Source organism: Mytilus californianus, unplaced genomic scaffold (assembly GCF_021869535.1).
Source record: "Mytilus californianus isolate M0D057914Y unplaced genomic scaffold, xbMytCali1.0.p SCAF_5, whole genome shotgun sequence".
In the NCBI taxonomy this organism is placed as follows: Eukaryota; Metazoa; Mollusca; class Bivalvia; order Mytilida; family Mytilidae; genus Mytilus; species Mytilus californianus.
This window is the reverse complement of record NW_026262701.1, coordinates 88,866,562-88,887,874: the sequence shown is the minus strand read 5'-3', so window position 1 is coordinate 88,887,874 and position 21,313 is coordinate 88,866,562. Positions and strand designations below refer to the sequence as shown.

Genomic DNA, 21,313 nt, shown 5'->3' with positions numbered 1-21,313 from the left:
GATTTGTGAAACTCTTGATTCAAATATAGAATTTTTTGGTGAAATCAATTACTTAGGCCATAAACATAAATATTAAAACTTGCACCCTTACAAATGTTTGTCTCAAAAGGTACATTGTAATCTTTGAGAGTATCCTTTTCACTATTTCACAAGCATCAATGGTTTACTAAGACTATTTTTAGTATATACTATAAAGCGTACCAGCAATCATACATGTACATGTATGTACATGTACCATGTGTACAGTACACTTTTCAAGTTTACATTTTGCACATGTAAATGTTTATGAACTACCAAACACTCATATACTGTAATTAGAATTGCATAAAAAAAAATACCACATTATTTGGAAATAAATACATATAACAGGCATACATGTAAATTATACTTGTACAAAAAGACTTCTTGCATTAATAAAATTAATATGTTCTGCGCTTAGGTAGAGAAGTGTTATCAATCAAAAAGTTCCTGTCTCTCTGGTTACTGACATTTCCTTGTTTGGGTGCCAAAGCTTAAGCTCCAACTGCTCTCATCGAGGTCATCATATGACGAACATCATTCACTGTAGGTTTGCTATTGTCCCCAACCCTGTGTCGGTAGTGTCCAAAATGTTGTTCCAAGGGATCTTGGTTAAAATGATGTGTGAGGACAAACTTGGCGCCAGATTCTAATAGAAATTTAACACAGTCTACAATTGAAAACACGCTGATTTTAAAACCTGTCAATGTTTGATGACTCAATAGCATTCCTTTGCGTTGTTTCCTTGTAAAATTACCAGCTCTTTGCATCACCGATTGTTCCCAGGAATCAAAGTACTTAATAAAGTCTACTCTCAACCAATGTAATCTTTCATCATTGACAGTTGTATATGGTTCAAGGTCAGGATTTCTCTTATTTCTACCTTCATATAGGTTTCTAACATTCAAACAATCAAAAAATTTGTTCATAATTCTGATGAAATTTACTGTCTCGGTTACATTATCTCCATACATCATTTCAAGGGCATTTGCTACTGTGGAGCTCAAAACTTGTGCTGCAATGTTGACTTTCATGCAACCATAGGTTGTCATGTCAAGGTGAATTCTTGTCAATTTTGGACATGGACTGTAGAGTGATAGTTCGCAATGGTCTTCAAACAATTTCAACAGATGCATCCACGAAATATCTTTCCCATCTTTCCACATTTTTCTGGTGTTTTTGTGTGAATAAGAATTGCTGAAACAGTTTCTAGTTGTTTTCACAAGATGGGGAACATCTGAGATGAAATAAAGTTTTCTTTCGTCATCGGCATAAGGATTGTTTGTGTAATGAATAAATTCATTCACCTGTCCATGTATGTTGAAGAACTTCCTATTTGCAGATGCGCCATTACAAGTCAGAAAGAGTACTTTTAGTTGAGCAAAGCTGGTTTCTAAAATGCGTATAGCCTTCCAAATAATCGGATAAAGAAAGTCAGCAGTAATACTTAAGGTAGCAAAGCCTGCTAAAGGGAATTTCAAGTCTGTGGCAACATCTCTCACCATTAACACAAGCATGTATTTGGCAATGTCTGAATCTGTCTCTGTAGTACTTGTATCTTTCATATTTCTTTCGAAGTTCATAATCTGGTTTCCTACCTTATCTAGATTGCAATATCCAATTAGTTCGCCACTATGCTTATCGTACACCAGGTCAGATTTTATTTTGATTTCATCAAAAAGAAGTCCTACACAATTCTTCCATGGATCAACTTTACTGTACATGTCTCTTTTTGAAGCCTCATTTTTCAATTCTTTCACTACATCTGGCAAAAATCCATTGTCACTTTTAGTGTAATGAGAATAATCGAACAATGTCCTTGAACGTAGAAGAGTAATGAAACCAGAATCTCTTAAAGCCTCGTATGCTGCAATTGATTTGTGACGTAAGTACAAACACCATCTCAATATCATTGGGTGCCATCGCATACCCTTCAAGGACTTCACATTAGTGCTTTTTTGTTGTTCTGCCCAGAAAAGGCGTTGATACGAATTGGCATCAGGAAAGGCTTTCATTATTTCCGTTGAACATGCTGCCATAGTATCTTGCATTTCAAGTGACTGACAGAAGTCTAATGTAACACCTCTACTACTAACCTCACGTTGAAACTTGCGTTGTGTTTTGTCAATTTCACTCTGCAGGGTTGTAATCTTATCTTTCTGCTGGTGAATTTTGGTGATCAATTCATGTCGAGACATCTTGGAATGTCCTATAGTACTACACAAATAATTTGGTACATTTTTCTTACTTTTTCTCTCTTTCTCTTCTCTTCTGTGCTTTCGACTTATCAACACTCTTACTAATTGACTACATGGTGAACATCTGTTTCCCTGCACAAGTAGTAAACAGTTCATGCTTCGCACTGTGGACGAGTAAGAAATGGTACCTTTCACTGCCTCAAAGTCACCTTCTCTAAAACCTTGACTACTTGCAGAACCTTCTGCGTTTTCGACAGAGGTGCCAACTGGTATGAAAGCCATTAAATCTGCCTCGAAATTTCCTGTACACACAGAATAACTCTGTAATTTCAAAAGTAAAGACTGGATATGTTTAACGCTGTCAAAAACTCTTGGTAAACCAATCCATAGGTCATGGTCTTGGCTAAGCTGGATTCTATGGACAAATACTTTGGCAAAAAAATCTCTATTTATCATCACATTCAATTTAACAGATATTCTTTCAGCGGACGGATATAAGAGCATTATCTTGATAGAATCACTGGTTGTGTGTAAAACATATGGTGAACTAATGCAACCACTCTGGACAACATCTTGCTTAAGTTTATCGAATGGGTCTGTATACGATACTGTAGCTACTTCTTCTTCATAGGATGTACATTCTATGTCCCCTACAGGCTCAGCTGTGTACATAGTAAAGTCAGGGTCAATCCTTTCTCCACACACTCCTACTTCTTCTTTAAGACATAACTGAACTATTTCCTCGTTCGGCATACAATATGAATGGTCAATATGCAAGTCAGTAGATAGGACTTTCTTACGCTTTCTCTGTGAAGGAACATCCCTCCTTTTCCTTAACTTTGGCATTCTGCAAATTAACAAAAACAGAAATTGTAAATCAAATTTTCAAAGCCAATTGGGTTAATTGGCATAAAGTTATGGTTATCAAGGTTAATATTAATTTTATTTTTAAGCCATTATAATTTGCCTAATACGGTTTCCCTTATTTCCCCTTTAGGTTAAATGAATGTAAAATGGTAGGTGGTCTCTATTGGGCCAAAATTAAAATTCAAATTGGTTCATGATGCCTAACAACCAACATGAAAAGCATTTTTTTTTAAGATATTGTCATGCTTTACGATTGTTTTCTTTATAAGCAAATTAAAAAAGATGAATGTGTGGTTCTAGTAACATCTTAAAAAATAAAGTTTGGATGAAGGTAGGTAGGGTGGTTTTTTTTTTTTTACATTTAGTCTATAGACGGGAGCAACATTCTGACTTTAACAATGAAAATGAAAAAAAAATCTTTAGGGTAGGGTATTATTAAGACTAAAAAGTAGGGTAGGTAGAGTAACTGGAACCACACATGATTTTTTTTTATTTGGCCTTACAAGTTTTAAACATGTCACTTATGTTGTTTGCCTAAAAAAATACTGACCTACCTACCCAACCCTGTAAGGCATGTGTAGGCAACATCAAACAATTTTTTTCTCAACGGTGACTATCAAAATTAACAATAAAGAAACATCTACCTGCAGCCTCAATGTTTCTAGATTAAAAGTGGAAACCCTAAGCACATGTACATATTACATTGTATTGTGGTTGTTTGACCTAATAATAATTTCAATTTTAACACCATTTTTCTTTAGCTTCATGATCTTTACGCCTATTTGGTCAAATTCTCATGAAAATGATATTACAGAATTTTTACAATTTCATGTAATCTAAAAATTTCGTTTATTCTATACCTGATTCACTACTGTATAAATCAGTGTAATATTATCTCCTTCTTTTATCTTGCATAATTATTCTTTATAATTTTGCACCCCATTGTTCCCTATTTTAGCTTATTTTTCACTAATTATTATTTCAATTGGCATTATTCTCTAGTCTGTAAATTTATAAAAACCATTCGGACCCTCTTCTGTAATAGGGGAAAACAAAGGTGGTACTTCCCTATATGTACATCATAATACCACCTGTTGCTTAATTAATACACAGGGTATTATTTAAATCACCAGTCTGAATGGTACATGGAAATCCTGGTTACAGATAAAGTGTCTCAGGTACATTGTAAATGTACATGTATATCATGTATATGTGTCTCAGGAAAATAACATGTGTTTGACAAATTTCTTATTTGATTTTACTGTGGACAAGATTTGTAAAATGATACAAATCCTTGACTAAAGACTTAAAAATAGAATAAAAAATAATGTAACAACCAAACATGCTAAATGAACTTAATATAAATAAAAATATAAATGGCACTTTTACAAAAACTAGTCTCGTAACCTCAGTTCTATCAGGAGCGGATCCAGCCATTCTTAAAACGGGGTTTCCAATCCAGGAGAAAAGGGGGTACTAACTATTTGTCCCCTTTCAAATGCATGATTGATCGCCCCAAAAAAGGGGGGTTCCAACCCCCCACCCCCACCTCCCACTCCCCATCCCACCCCTGGAACCCTCCTTCTGAATTCGACACTGTCTACCATGTCTGTATATAAATGACTCCTTTATGAAGTAAACTTTTTTTTAGACATATATGCACAATGATATATATGAGATTTGAGCTTCAGAATCAAGAATTATTTTTAGTAGGCTTGTTTAAACTATATCATGATCAATACCTTGTCTTGTCGTATAGCATGTATAGAGGTAATCCATATCCATGAAACTACTTTTAAAGTTTTGCCATGTTCCCTGGGCAATTGACCAATCCATGGAATAACTTACAATGCATGATGCAGTACTATATATATATATACATCTATATGGGTTGACAATTATTTACTGATAAATAACACATTTTTAAAGATTGCTGGAAAAGCATTAGTACCATATACATGTATGCTCAGAATAAATAATGATTGTGTCTGTTTTAAAATAATATCCTATTTGGATCTATTTGAGTACTAAAACCACAGCCACTTATGATAGTATTTATATTGATAAATAAAGATTTCAGTCACAACTTCAGGATTTTAGATGAGTAACAACAAAAAAGGCACCTGTCTTTTGTGTTATTAACTTTTTATCCATTTAAAGTAGGTCTTTTTGTCATGTTGGGATATTTTTCTTTGCATATTTCAAAAATGTCTAAATCAAAATTAACTTGTCTCTATTTCAGATACAGGTACAAATGTATAAACTGAACACAAAAAAAAAAACATTGACCGATGAATCGGGAAAATGAGGTTAAGATCAGATGAAACCGGCCCGACTGACATGTACATCATCATGCCATACACCAAATATACATGTAGTTAACCTACTGCTTACAGTATCCGAGAAACAGAGTTTATCATAAAACTTTGACCTATTTCATTGATCCATGAAATGAGTTCTACATCATGTGAACCCTGTCAGACATGTACACATTGCAAGGAACCATATACAAAATATTAAGATATCCTATCACTCATAATAAGTCAGAAATTCACAATCCAAAAAAAAAACTGTATTTTTTTTCAAACAGTATTTGAATTGTTTTACACTGTCATTTACGGGCATGTAATAGCTGACTATGCTGTATGGGCTTTGCTCATTGTTGAAGGCAGTATGGTGACCCATATTTGTTAATTTTGGTGTCATTTGGTCTCTTATGGAGAGTTGTCTCATTGGCAATCATACCACATCTTCCTTTTCATAGTAAATGAACCATGAAATTGAGGTCAAGGACAATGGACATAAGACAGACGGAAGCTTTATAACATATTGGATCTGTTTACAAATTATGCAGCCTCCACATTTCTACTCTCTGAAACATAAAGCTTAACACACATAGTTTATGGAGCCACCCATAATTATCCATCTGTGTTAAGTACTTAATCATAATAGAAGTGAAAATATTTACCTGGCTATTATCTACACGAAGTATTTCTATCTTTAGAGAGATGATGTACCAATAAAGGCTCAAGAAATCTTGAAATATGAAACCTGAAAGTAAAAATTTTAAGTTACTTCATGTACTTAATGAAAATGTAACATAACAGTTTAAAACAGGGTTCTAACTAAGGATTTTTGAAGGCAAGTCACTTAGTCTGGGATCAGTCCAACAGTAAGAAGATAATATTTTATTGCAATATAATTTAACATGTAAGTCTCCATTATCTAATAGAGAAATGAAATGACGTTTAAATTCAGATAACTTTTGCCACATTAAAAATGATAATATGTGTGTTCAGTTCAATTAAAATATTTAAATCTTGATGCTTCTTTAAATTTGGTCTCGCCAGTTTTTGAAAATGGTGAGTCCAGACAGTTTTTCATAAGTCCAGTACTCACACACTCGCCTTAGTGAGAACCCTTTAAATTTGATAACACATAAGAAATCCCAGGGATCAAGGATAGGATAATTTCTCTTACTTTCTGTTTAATCAACCTAAACAAAATGGTTGTTTTCTGAAATTATCTTTAACCAAAATTTTGTATATATAAATCGTTGCTTTATATAGATATAGGAAGATGTGGTATGAGTGCCAATGAGACAACTCTCCATCCAAGTTACAATTTATAAAAGTAAACCATTATAGGTCAAGGTACGGCCTTCAACACGGAGCATTGGCTCACACCGAACAGCAAGCTATAAAGGGTCCCAAAAAATTACTAGTGTAAAACCATTCAAACGGAAAAACCTATTATAAATTAAGATATATATATATATATATATATATATATATATATATATATATATATATATAAAACAAGTCTAAATTGAAAACAACGTTCAAACCTATGATTGATTTGGATAAAAACCGCAATTTTTTTTACGTGTGCATGTAAAACAAATTTCTTGGTAGAGGGGTCTAACTACAGCACAAACAACATTTTCCAAAAGATAAAAAAAGTGAAAAGTATATTTTAACAAAACACATTTGACTAACAGGTCGAACAACTGATGTTATTAAACCCTGCTGACTGCCATTGACGATTGCCAAATAAATTGATCACCAGATGTAACATGGATCTTATATTTAATTAAATACCAAACAGAAAACAATAAACTTGCGGAGAAGATGGTATACCGCAAACATGAGGTGCAAAAATTTGTACACCATATCCAGATTTTGACAATTAATGTCTCTTCAGTGATGTTAGGGATCGAAACGGTATTTGGAAGGCCATATAATTTACCTCAATTTAGGATAGACTCTGGAATTTTAAAGAGTATAGGATATATATATATATTGTGACATTAAAAACACCTTAAATATCTTTTAATATAAAAAGAAGTTTAATAGTTTATATTTCTGCATTTTAGTTATAAAAAAAGAAATATTAAAGAATGCAATAATTACATTGAATACTTAAATAAGTAAAATAAGAAACTATGTTAAAGATAGAAAATAAAGTCGGATTTAAGAGAAGAAAAGAACGTGTAAATAGTATTTCACAAAAAGCTAGTTGTTAGATAAAATAAGAAGACATGTAAATAAGTTTGGATTTGTTAGATAGTAGACAAAGCGATTTGTAAATAGTATTACGTAAACTTTTAGCACAAATTATAGTTTTTAACTAGAAAATAGGAAAAGAATAGCTTGCTAGACACTTAGGAAATTAAATCTTTGTATAAGATAAATCAAATAAATCTTGTGTAGATACGCTAATCCTAGCGAACAAAGAAAATGTTCTCATTCTTTGTCTTCATGTAATAAGCGAGATAATCCGTTTTAAGGGTGACACTTAAGATAATTGAGAAATGAAAGACAGATAGAAATCGGGTCAGTGTCCAGTTATTGACCAATAAAAAATTAATAAGGGAGGTCACTAAATTTCAATTAAGAAGTTGATTGGAGAAAATAGCAGAAGTTCGTAATTCCAAAGATCATGTGACTAAAAATTTGAAATAACCAAAGTAAAGGTTTAGCGTCATTCGATCTTTGGAGTTACAAAAATAAAGACTTATTTTAAAAAGAACTTCTGTTTATTTTAGGTGAGTTGATATTGATTTTATAATTTTGTTATAAGTAATATTTTACTTAATATAAGGAAGTAACATTTGTTTAAATTAAATTGCAAAATAAGTAAATGCAAATTGAATGTTAAAGATCTAATATATATATGATGCCAAATTGATTTATGAAGAAAATCTGAATTAATTTTATATTGTTAACTTATATAAAATATATATCTAAGAATTGAAGTATTTATTAAGTCTTATTTAAAGGTTAAAGTTGAAGAACAATATACTTTAAATTAAAGGAATTCATTGATACCGGAATGTTACTTAGGTTATAGGTTTATATTTAGATTGTATCATTCAAGGGAGAGAACTCATATTTACTAAATTTAGAACATGCCGTCTTTAGTATTTGGAAACAAAGTTTTTAGGCTTAAATATTTATTGTTGTACTTAATAAGTTTTCTTAACAGTGACAACAGAGGTGTGGGAAACTATGGAAAAGAGGTATTTCGTTTGTATCTTTTAAAGTAGAATATTAATCGTAAAAATTATATTTAACAAGAAAGGTTTTTGTACTGATGAATATGTATGTATTTCATTTTAGCAGGTCTCACACACAATATACTTTAATTGTTGTTTTATAGAATTAATTTGAAGTTAAACCATTTAAGGAAAGATAAGCTAAACTTTCTTTTAATGAATATAATGTGGAGAGTAATTAATTTGTTCTAGACTTGAGATTTTATTAAAATAGCATTATATATTTTTATGAATATTATTTAAATGAGCATGAAGTTAATATATTAGCAAATAAAACCTTTGAGCTAGATGCCCCCCCCCCCTATTTGAATAGATTATTAGAAATACAGAGTTAGTCCCCCTGAATAGTTATTTTATTTAAATGTCTAATTTGTGTGAGACTGCAATATTATATGATTGGCATATTATTATGATTGATTATTGTTTTATAAATTGTATGTATATAGTCATTCGATCTTTGGAGTAACAAAAATAAAGACTTATTTTAAAAAGAACTTCTGTTTATTTTAGAAAGCTGAAAAACATCCCCCCAATCAGCATAACAGATTGATGGTGGAGGCGAGAGGATAAATTCCGGTACCTCAAGAAACTAAATGCCACTAAACAGACCGACGAATTACCTATTAAGATCAGCAGGGTCAACAGAGTTCATTAATACAACATTGGAACCAATCCGATAAGAAACCATACACCAAGAAGTTCCTATAGAAATCCATCAAGAAGATCAACAAGCCATAAATAACCCAGCAGAAGTTAACAATCAGGTAAACTCATCATCAGTACACGTACAACCTAACAGATACAATGGATGTACCAAACCAGACATTTGGCTAAAACAATTTAATAGGTGGAAAAGATTACAAAATTTAAGCAACGAACAGGCGTGTAATGCCTTATCATTTTATTTAGAAGGATCATCAAAACTTTGGTATGAAGGTGTAACGGACGAAATTCAAAATGATTATGATGCCCTTCAAAATGCCTTAATTGAAAGGTTTAAAAACGCTTATGAAGATGATGACATCTTACTTGCCCAACTACCTACTGTAAAAGCTGTAGAGTATCTCGATAGGCTACAAATTAAGGCAAGACACCAAGACATCCCAGGTCATTTACCTTTCAGAATTGCAAAACAGGGACTTAAGCCATCCTTAAGGTCAATCATTATTCAAAGGGATCCGAAAACATTGGAAGAACTCAAAACGGCTGCAATAATAGCAGAAAAGTGCTTGCAAGAAAAAAGTCAAGAAGATTCACCATGTTCACAAGTCAATGCAATATCAAACAATGATTTTCAAATGTTGAATGACACCATTAAGGCTTTATCGAAGAAGGTAGAAAAATTTAGGGTTTGAAAATGAACAGTTAAGGGAAAAAAAATAATTAAAGGGAAAATAACTCAGGTGCTAATTGGTCCAGAAATTGGGGTTCAAGTGGTCAAAAACAAACAGACAGGAAGTCATTTGGCAATCCACAATTTAAAAACAGGCAAAATTTCACTAGAAATTCTAGACAAGCTTCCTGTACATTATGTGGGGACTCACGATGCTCAGGCAAGCAAGAATCATGCTTTGCCAGTAACAAAAAGTGTGCAAAATGTTTGAAAATTGGTCATTTTGCAAGGATGTGCAGAAGCATATACAACATAAATGGAGAAAAAATTGGTTATTAGGGACGCACGCCCATTTTAAGGCGGACGTCTTGGAATGGGCATAGTGGCAAGAAAAACAATGGGTACATTAATTTGATAACCCCCATGGATAAGAATAAAATTAGTGTTAAAATTTTTGATCATTTAACTGTAGGACTTGTAGACACAGGAGCAGGAGTATCTTGTATATCATATAGTTTAGTTGAACAATTTAAACAGAAAATTACAATTATAGAGTCAGATATTCCAAACATTTATGGAGTAGGTGGAGAAAGGCATAAAGCTAGGGGTAGAGTTATTATTCCATTAAGGGGCTTGTTATTGATTATTCATTTCTAATAATAGATGACATGCAACATCCCTTAATATTAGGAGATGACTTTTTGTTAGCTAATAAGGCAAACATCCATTACCCTACTAGGACTTTATATTTACACGAAGGCACAATTCAAGTAGCCTTAATCAGTACAAAACAAGTTAATACTGCTAGAAATTTTAAAACAGTTAATGTACCTGGTTTAAATATGTGTGAAATACCTGTCATTATTCCAAAACATTATTTGAATAAACCAGTCTTATTAGAACCTCATGATTATTTAGAGAAATATCAACTTATGGGTGCTTGTTGTTTAGTTCAGGCTACTAGGTCCACAAATACACGTGTTCGAATGCAAGTTATTAATCCAAATAACTATACCATTACTCTACCTGTTAACACAGTTGTTGCCATGGTATCACATGTTGATGTTAGTACATTACAAACTTTATCAGATTCAGAAAATCAAACAATAGATGAAAACAAATTTATTAATGAAGAAGAAAAGTCAAACTTGAAAAAGAAAAAGAGTAAAATAGATTTTGATTTATCATCTGCTGATTTGACAGAAGAGGAGAAAAAAAATTAAGGAAATTCTTAGACAAACATAGGGATGTCTTTACAACAGAATTGTCAGAAATTGGGCAAACTAACATTTATAAACATGAAATTAAAACAACACATGAAATGCCAGTGCGAACACCTCCTTATAGGGCTTCACCCAATTATAAAAGAGGAAATTCAAAGACAAGTTGATATGCTTTTGGAAAATGATATTATAAGGCCTTCTACATCTCCTTATAACAGTGCTGTAGTTTTAGTAAAGAAAAAAGATAATTCTTTTAGAATAACGATTGATTATAGAAAAATTAATGCTGTCTCAGAAGCTACTTTTTATCCACTCCCAAACCCTAATGATTTATTTGATGCCATAGGGGCAGTAAAACCAAAAATTTGGAGTTCTTTAGACTGTGCCAATGGGTACTGGCAAATTGGATTACACCCAAATTGAAGACATAAGTCTGCATTTGTTACTCATAATGGGGTTTATGAATGGAATAGAATGCCCTTTGGGCTGAAAAATAGTGGATTCACATTCCAGATGGTCGTTTCCCAGGTCTTCATGGTCTTACAAGGCCTAAATTGGAAAAATGTACTAGTGTATGTGGATGATATTTTGATCTTTTCCAAAAATTTTGAAGAACATCTTACCCATTTAACTCAAGTTTTCAGTAGATTGAAAAATGCAAACTTAACTTTAAAGCAAACTAAATGTCATTTTGGAGTCCCAAAAATTAAATATTTAGGCCATGTCTTATCAAAACAGGGAATTCAAGTAGATGAAGATAAAATAGAAATTGTCAAGAAATATCCAATTCCAAAAACCCAACAAGAAGTGCTTCAATTTTTAGGATTATGTAATTACTATAGAAAATTTGTGAAAAATTACTCAAAAATTACAGTCCCTATAAATACATTGTTACAGAAAGAAAAAGCATTTATATGGACAGATGAGTGTCAAAATTCATTTGAAACACTCGAAAAGGCTTTGACTTTCGCCCCAATTTTAGCTTTCCCAGATTTAGAAAGACCATTCACTTTAACATGTGACGCATCAGGGTCTGCTATTTGATATATTCCTGGACAAGTAGATGATAATAAAAGAGAAAGAGTTATTTCCTATGGTGGTAGGGCCTTGAAAAATGAAGGGAAAAATTGGACAATTAGTGAAAAAGAATGTCTAGCAGTTTTAGAAGGAATAAAACATAATAATGTTTATTTATCAAACCATAAATTTAAAGTTTTTACAGATCATAAAGCTTTTATATAGCTTCATAAGACTAAAGATACAAATGCTAAGTTAGGCAGATGGGCTTTGCAACTTCAAAACTATGATTTTGAAATCATCTATAAGGAAGGGAAAAATAATCAAAATGCGGATGCTATTTCTAGGATCCCATACCCACCAAAAGATTTAAAATGTGTAGATAAAGAATCAATTGAAGATTTAGACAATGCCCCTTGTCCCATTATAAGTTCAGTCAGACAAACTGAAGATGAAATTGAGGCACATGATGGTTCATTCACTGAAATAAGATTTGAATATGATCAAGAACACCCTATTGTGGCGTCACTTAATGAACAAAAATTTCAAAATTTGTCAGAAATTGCTAAATTGCAAAGGCAATGTTCAGAGTTGTCAGATTTAATTAAGTTTTTAGAAACAGGTTAATTACCTGATGATGAAAAGAAAGCTAAGACAGTATACTTTGATAAAGATAGTTATAGATTAGGACAGCATGGTAAATTAATTCATCAGTGGTGGCCTAGAACTAAGGGTGTACCTAGAGCTGAAAACATGATAGAACAATTGGAGCTTCCTAAAATTTTAAGAGAGGATGCCCTCCTGTCCTATCATGACTGTAAAGCTGGAGGTGGTCATACAGGAATTAAGAAAACATATGCAGCATTGCATTTGAACTATTTTTGGCCAGGAATGTACCAACAGGTGTACTCATATGTCACATCTTGTGACAAATGTCAAAGAGCAAAGAGACCAGCACACAAGCAACCTGCACCTTTGATGCCCTTGCCTGTGGCTGATACTTTTGATCGATGGCATATGGATATTTTGACAACCCTACCTGAGACATCTCAAGGTTATAAGCATACCTTACTGGTGGTCGACAGTTTTTCACGCTGGTCTGAAAGCTTTCCATTAAAAACTCAAGAAGCACAAGAAATAGCAGTCAATCTTTATAACCAAATATTTACCCGTTTCGGGGCACCAGCTTGCCTTGTATCAGACAGGGGAGCCAATTTTTGCTCAAGGCTAATTAAAGCTCTTTGTGAGCTTTTTCAGGTTACTAGATACCACACCAGTTCTTACCATCCCCAATCAAATTCTACTTGTGAGCAAATGAACAGTACAATCGCACAAACTTTAAGAACATATTGTGATAAAAGTCAAACAAATTGGGCAGATTTACTACCTAGTATAATGATGGCTATAAGAATGTCCCCAAACACTGAATCAACAGGTTTTTAACCATATCATATGGTTTTTAGCAAAGAAATGAACATTCCATTTGATATTTCAGTACTTCCAAAGGAAAATTTATCAAAATCAGCCAAACAACATTTGCATGAACTAATTGATCATTTAAAATTTGTAAAAAAGATATCCACCCAAAATGTTCAAATAGCCCAAGAAAAATCTAAACAAAATTATGATAAAAAGGCTAAAGAACCAGACTTCAGAGTAGGAGATAGGGTTTTGCTACAAGGCATGAAAGTTCCTAAAGGCTTATCAAAAAAGCTTCAGCTAAATGGGTTGGCCCATTTTATATTACTGATGTGGGTTAAAATAATACATACAAGCTAAGACATGTAAGAAGAGCTTCAAATCATAAAATAGTAAAGTCTAGAATTCATGCTAACAGAATAAAGCATTATGAAGATCAAATTCTCATTCTGCTGCTGTGCCTTCATTTATTTTTAAACCGGAAACTACAACCACTAACTCTGTAATATCACATATATGTGAGAAGGAATTCAATATGAACCACATTTTATTGATTATAATTGGTATTTTGATTATATTTATTGGATTAATTTTATTTAAAAGAAGAAAATCAACATCCCATTTTACGTACTTGTTAATGGAAATTACCACTGGAACTTCTTGTTTAAAAGTTCCGCTTATTAAATTGCCACTATGTCCCTCTTATTGGGAGATCAGTATGCCACCGGCAATAGAGTCACTTGAGGTCATGGGTACTTTTAACCCTACTTTAATGATTCAATGGGAGGACTTTCATATTAAGAACAAACTTACTGAAAAATCATTACCCATCCCCAAAATTGTCAGAGTATCAATCTTCCAAAGTTTACAGTTAAAAGAAATTTTAAAACAACCTTACTGTGTATATATACTTCTGTCACATCAATTCAAAGTTTTAAACCAAATAGAAGATTAATTTTCAATACAATGCACACAATATTTTCTACCTTCAAATGTGTATAATCAGTTAGATAGGATGATATAAGAACATAGTGAATTAAAGAACTATATTGACTTGTGATCAGGACAGTGCCGAACAACCAATTCTCAATGTGTACCATCCGTAAAAATATAAAATAGCACCAGGATTCATATCAACAAGGATACAAAAAGGAAACCCGTGTGAATTAGTGAGATTACAAATACAATTGTTAAAAATTCAGGACATTCAACAGGATCATCAGTGAATTCGAGAGATTTATTATGGACATGAATAAAAATATTAAAATATACATGTGTTTAATATACAAGCTGTGAGCAATGACATATATTTTTTTTTCTAAATTTATTACAGGTAAACAGTGCACTCGCATATGTTCCTTATTTGGCTTTTTCATTTTATTTTACATTGCTCACACTATATTTGTATGCATTGTTTTATAAAGAGTTCAGATATTACTTATTGAATGAATATGATTTTATGATATTAATTATTTGATGACATGTTTATATAGGTATAATATTGTGTTTTACTTTGTCTTTTATTTCATACATTTTTTTTTATTATTCTGTTTCTATAGATACTCAACAACACTTATTTCTTTTCCTCAAGTCGTGGAAGATGCATTCAAAATGAAATTTTGTGTAGAGAGATATTTATCAAACCTGGTGGAAAACTAGAAGATTTAGACCAAATCGCATATTCTAAAGTAAAAAGCATAAAAGAAAAGAAAATTGTCTATATCATGGCAGTTATACCAGATATCTGCACTACAGTGAAAAGTCATGGATATGAAGAAAGTTATTTTGATTATTTAAATACAACCAAATTAGAAGACATTAAAAACATTTTTATGAACATTAGAGACAGATTAGAAAGCATTCAGTGCAAAGTGGTTTTGTACCCATTACCACAATGAATATTAGAAATTGGAATACTCACAGATTTGATATTGGTAAAACTTCAAAATTATTATATTTTCCAGAATATGAGATAATGCAAGCACACTTAAACCATTTAATTAAGCAAATAAACAAATTAATCACCATGACAAATGAGCTCAAAAATTTGGTAACCCCATTTCTACACACTTATGTTCATAAGTCTTCAGGTCTAAAAACTAGATATATTTATTCAAAATTAGTTGATGGTGTTCATCCAACTGAATCTTTGTCAGAAAAATGGAAAATACAATTGCTAAGAGCAATGAAAGCAAATGAAAAAAATATGAAGATGTTCACTATGTAAAGTTATAGTAGTATCTATAGAAACAAACATTGTATATATGTTAACCATAGTAACCATTTTTTTTAGCTGTTGTGTAATTTGCATGTATATATAAAACTTTATGGGAACAAAGTCTTCAGTTGCAGAGGGATATATTGTGACAGTAAAAACACCTTAAATATGTTTTAATATAAAAAGAAGTTTAATAGTTTATATTTCTGCATTTTAGTTATAAATAAAGAAATATTAAAGAATGCAATAATTACATTGAATACTTAAATAAGTAAAATAAGAAACTATGTTAAAGATAGAAAATAAAGTCGGATTTAAGAGAAGAAAAGAACGTGTAAATAGTATTTCACAAAAAGCTAGTTGTTAGATAAAATAAGAAGACATGTAAATAAGTTTGGATTTGTTAGATAGTAGACAAAGCGATTTGTAAATAGTATTACGTAAAATTTCAGCACAAATTATAGTTTTTAACTAGAAAATAGGAAAAGAATAGCTTGCTAGACACTTAAGAAATTAAATCTTTGTATAAGATAAATCAAATAAATCTTGTGTAGATACGCTAATCCTAGCGAACAAAGAAAATGTTCTCATTCTTTGTCTTCATGTAATAAGCGAGATAATCCGTTTTAAGGGTGACGCTCAAGATAATTGAGAAATGAAAGACAGATAGAAATCGGGTCAGTGTCCAGTTATTGACCAATAAAAAATTAATAAGGGAGGTCACTAAATTTCAATTAAGAAGTTGATTGGAGAAAATAGCAGAAGTTCGTAATTCCAAAGATAATGTGACTAAAAATTTGAAATAACCAAAGTAAAGGTTTAGCGTCATTCGATCTTTGGGGTTATAAAAATAAAGACTTATTTTAAAAAGAACTTCTGTTTATTTTAGGTGAGTTGATATTGATTTTATAATTTTGTTATAAGTAATATTTTACTTAATATAAGGAAGTAACATTTGTTTAAATTAAATTGCAAAATAAGTAAATGCAAATTGAATGTTAAAGATCTAATATATATATGATGCCAAATTGATTTATGAAGAAAATCTGAATTAATTTTATATTGTTAACTTATATAAAATATATATCTAAGAATTGAAGTATTTATTAAGTCTTATTTAAAGGTTAAAGTTGAAGAATAATATACTTTAAATTAAAGGAATTCATTGATACTGGAATGTTACTTAGGTTATAGGTTTATATTTAGATTGTATCATTCAAGGGAGAGAACTCATATTTACTAAATTTAGAACATGCCGTCTTTAGTATTTGGAAACAAAGTTTTTAGGCTTAAATATTTATTGTTGTACTTAATAAGTTTTCTTAACAGTGACAACAGAGGTGTGGGAAACTATGGAAAAGAGGTATTTTTTTTTTATTTGTATCTTTTAAAGTAGAATATTAATCGTAAAAATTATATTTAACAAGAAAGGTTTTGTACTGATGAATATGTATGTATTTCATTTTAGCAGGTCTCACACACAATATACTTTAATTGTTGTTTTATTGAATTAATTTGAAGTTAAACAATTTAGGGAAAGATAAGCTAAACTTTCTGTTAATGAATATAATGTGGAGAGTAATTAATTTGTTCTAGACTTGAGATTTTATTAAAATAGCATTATATATTTTTATGAATATTATTTAAATGAGCATGAAGTTAATATATTAGCAAATAAAACCTTTGAGCTAGATCCCCCCTATTTGAATAGATTATTAGAAATACAGAGTTAGTCCCCCTGAATAGTTATTTTTATTTAAATGTCTAATTTGTGTGAGACTGCAATATTATATGATTGGCATATTATTATGATTGATTATTGTTTTATAAATCGTATGTATATAGTCATTCGATCTTTGGAGTTACAAAAATAAAGACTTATTTTAAAAAGAACTTCTGTTTATTTTAGAAAGCTGAAAAACATCCCCCCAATCAGCATAACATATATATATATATACATGTATATATATATATGGCATGGCATATCTATGTGTAAATGAAAATAAATATCATGTCTTAACAAAATTTGAAAAAAGTAAGGAGTGAAAAATACAAATAAATATTTATTCTGCATTCAATCATATCAATGATTTTCTAATAAAAAAATGAAATGCTTAAGCTTGTTTCTCAGTGTCTGAAATAAATGTCCTCTCAAAAATATACATTGTACCGTACAATTTATTGTGCTACTCTGAAGTATAAGAAATGATCTAGACACCTGACACCTTCAAACATTACAAATAGTGAGCCCTGACATGCCTGATATTATTTTTGTATTAGTTATGTATTTTCTATAGATACACTTCACAGAAATCATACCGTTGTTGGAAACCATGAAAGAAAATTGACCATTACAGAAAGATTTGATAAATATATATATATATATATATATATATATATATAAGTCTGAAAATTACACCCAACAGTGTTAGAATTAGAATATATATATACTTGTATATTTACATATTTGGTTACCCCAAAGTAGATTCTAAAAATTTTCAGACATTTAAAGTTATAACTCACGGGTAGTAACCTCGTCATATCGAGAAGCGTTTAGTACAGTGATTTTGTCATAGTTTAGTTAAGATGAACATGGTTGTGTTAAGTGTTTTTGATGACAAACAGTGTCAAAATATAAACATTCGAATAGTTTGTTAAAGAAAATAATGACAACAAATTCAAGCTGGTAAGTATCTTTGTTTATAGCTAATATGTTAGTACATCAACATTTGTATCATACAGTTATTAATTTGACACAGAATAATGCGTGCGTATGTCCAAATTTAAAAGTTGTGATTCGTTTCTAATGCACAAAGAAAAGTGGTTTGCTTACTGTCTGCTACATCACATATTTTGTTATGATATAAAACTACCGTCAATTTTCCCGAAAAACAGCGCCTAGTGCACACAATTTGAGATTACAGAATATTCGGTGTCATGGTTTGGTTCATTCGTGTCATGGTTTATTTAATGTTGAACATGGTTCAGTTGTGTGATTCTATTCGTGAATGAAGGAAGAGTAACGATCAAAATAAACAGACATTATATATATTGAAATACTCTTTTTTAAATAGTTTATTTGGATTAGAAAAGGACATATATATGCATATTCAATGTAGTATTGTATATATTAAGTACATGCGGTCTGATTGCCAATGAGATAACTATCCACCCGAGACCAAAATGACGTAGATGCAAGCAACTATATGTCGTCGTACGGCCTTCAACAATAAAACAAAATCCATACCTTTTAGCAAGCTATAAAGGCTCCGACAAAATTAAATGTAAAAAAAAATTAAACGAGAAAACCAATGTATTATACAATATTACAAAGACATAATCATTTTTATTCGTTCGTTATATTAATTGATAAAAGTGGACATTAAATCGGCTTCATTCAAATTCGGAATTGTGATTTTTCATATATTTAAATTCTAAACTTTTGTGTATTTTTTTTGTTTCATTTTAATTTTACTAATAGTTTATAAAACAAATAAGTTTTAACAGTTAACTATTTGTTTCGTGGATGTTTGAAGACTTATTGTGTCCTCTTGATATCGTTTGGTTAGTTAAGTAGACGTTTTTACAAATTTTACAAGTGATGCCGCTCACGATATCATCGACAGAGTCAATCATGGACATACGGAGAAAATAATCTATGTGAAACAGAAGCAGCGCTTTTTGTTTTTGTAATTATTGTCTCAAAAGATAGTTTAAAAGAGCAGTGACTATTTAAATTATAAAAGCAAAATAACAAAAATACGGGACTTCGAGGAAAATTCTAAACGGAAAGTCCCTAATCAAATGGCAAAATCAAAAACTGAAACACATCAAACGAATGGATAACAACTGTCATATTCCTGACCTGGTACAGACATTTTTTTCTGTAGAAAATCGTGGATTAAACCTGGTTTAATAGCCAGCTTTACCTCTCACATGTATGACAGTCGCATAAAATTCCATTATATTGACAACGATATGTGAACAAATCAAACAGTCATAATAGGTAAAAATGACAAAAAATAAGGATACAGCAGGCAACATTGTGTTATAATCTTAGTCACTATAAAAACAAAACAAATATTTCAACAAAGAAAAACAAAAAGGCATATAGACAAAGCACATAAACAAAAACGAAAGACAAGAATACAAAAATTTACCATAGCACAATAACACAATGACGGGATGTATAAGTACCGAGCTACGTCAAATGGATTGGGCCAAAATAGACTAAACAGTTAAAGTAATAATTTACAAAGACTAATAAAAGAGTACCATAACACGTCATTAAGGTGACAAACAACGTCAGTACTTAGAATCTATACTTAAAGATCATCGTTTACCATTTGTGAAGTTGAAAAGGAATATTTACCCACAAGGTCTTCCGATGAACTTTTTTGGGAAAAGGACGAGACGTTCTTTGACATACCACTGGTTCATCAACTTTCTGCTCAGACACTGGTGACGGTTTACAAAGTCTGAGTAGCATCTGTAAGCTCTTGAATATCGAATGAGTTGGAAAATATATATCCCATATGCAGGAGAAGTTGGTATATTGCTACTAAGGTTGGAGAAACTGATAATTTTAAATTAAAATCGTCTCGTTTGTCATAGATTCTGGTACTAAGATGACCGCTCATGTCAAATTCGAGGTATAAGTCTAAAAATGAGGCAGAGGAAGCCGTGTCTGTTTTTCCTTTAATTTCTAGTTCTGGGGGATATATTAATGGAATTTAATCAGAAAAGTCTGGATTGTTAATGGAAAGAACAATATATATGAATGTGAAATTAAATGATCTGGCTTCTTTGATCTTCTTGTTTTTGACAAATGTCTGAAGGAACTCCGACTAATATGAAGATAAGAAGAGGTCGCTGCCGCACAGTTCGCTCCCATAGAAAAACCGACAATTTGGAGACAAAGTCTACCTCCAAATTCAACAAATATTTTGTCAATAAGAAACTCCAGCATACTGGTCACTTGTTCCTCTATGCAGCATGTTTTATTTTTTTGTTCACTATTAACAAAATATGCCGTATGGTATCCAAAAGTAATAAATGTATAGCGTGCGCTACATTTTTATGTTGAAAAGCATTGTAGGTTTAAATTATTTCTTTTAGACGATTTTTCATTTACACATAGGGAATGGTGGTACACAGGGTTGACATTTTTAAACGTTTTGATAGAACTAATTTCAGAGAAAGATCGAGATTTATATTTATTCAGAAGTTCTTTAAGAGTTTTTTAAAATCCATATATGGTTAATATCACTACGCGAGTAAACAGTTTCACGGTATTTCTGAAAACCCTCTTTCATTGCGGAAAGAATCTTTGCCAATCTAATGGACAATTCTTTCGTCGAACATGCAGATGAGCTGCTGTTTGTATGGAATTTTGTGAAGCTTAGGTATCCAATATAAACAAGGTATGTCCTCCGATTATCTGCTAAAAGTAATGTTCATTGA

General features: G+C 31.3%; 1 protein-coding gene across 1 annotated transcript; it reads right to left on the bottom strand.

Moving 5' to 3' along the window:
- Positions 1–290: 290 nt before the first annotated feature.
- On the bottom strand, positions 291–6,272 carry LOC127702807 (uncharacterized). Its single transcript, XM_052207109.1, has 3 exons — positions 6,052–6,272; positions 1,710–3,063; positions 291–308 (listed from the first exon to the last, which is right to left on the bottom strand). The coding sequence occupies exons 2-3, from the start codon at positions 3,060–3,062 to the stop codon at positions 291–293; spliced, it is 1,371 nt and encodes a 456-aa protein (XP_052063069.1). The 5' UTR covers position 3,063; positions 6,052–6,272.
- Positions 6,273–21,313: the final 15,041 nt, after the last annotated feature.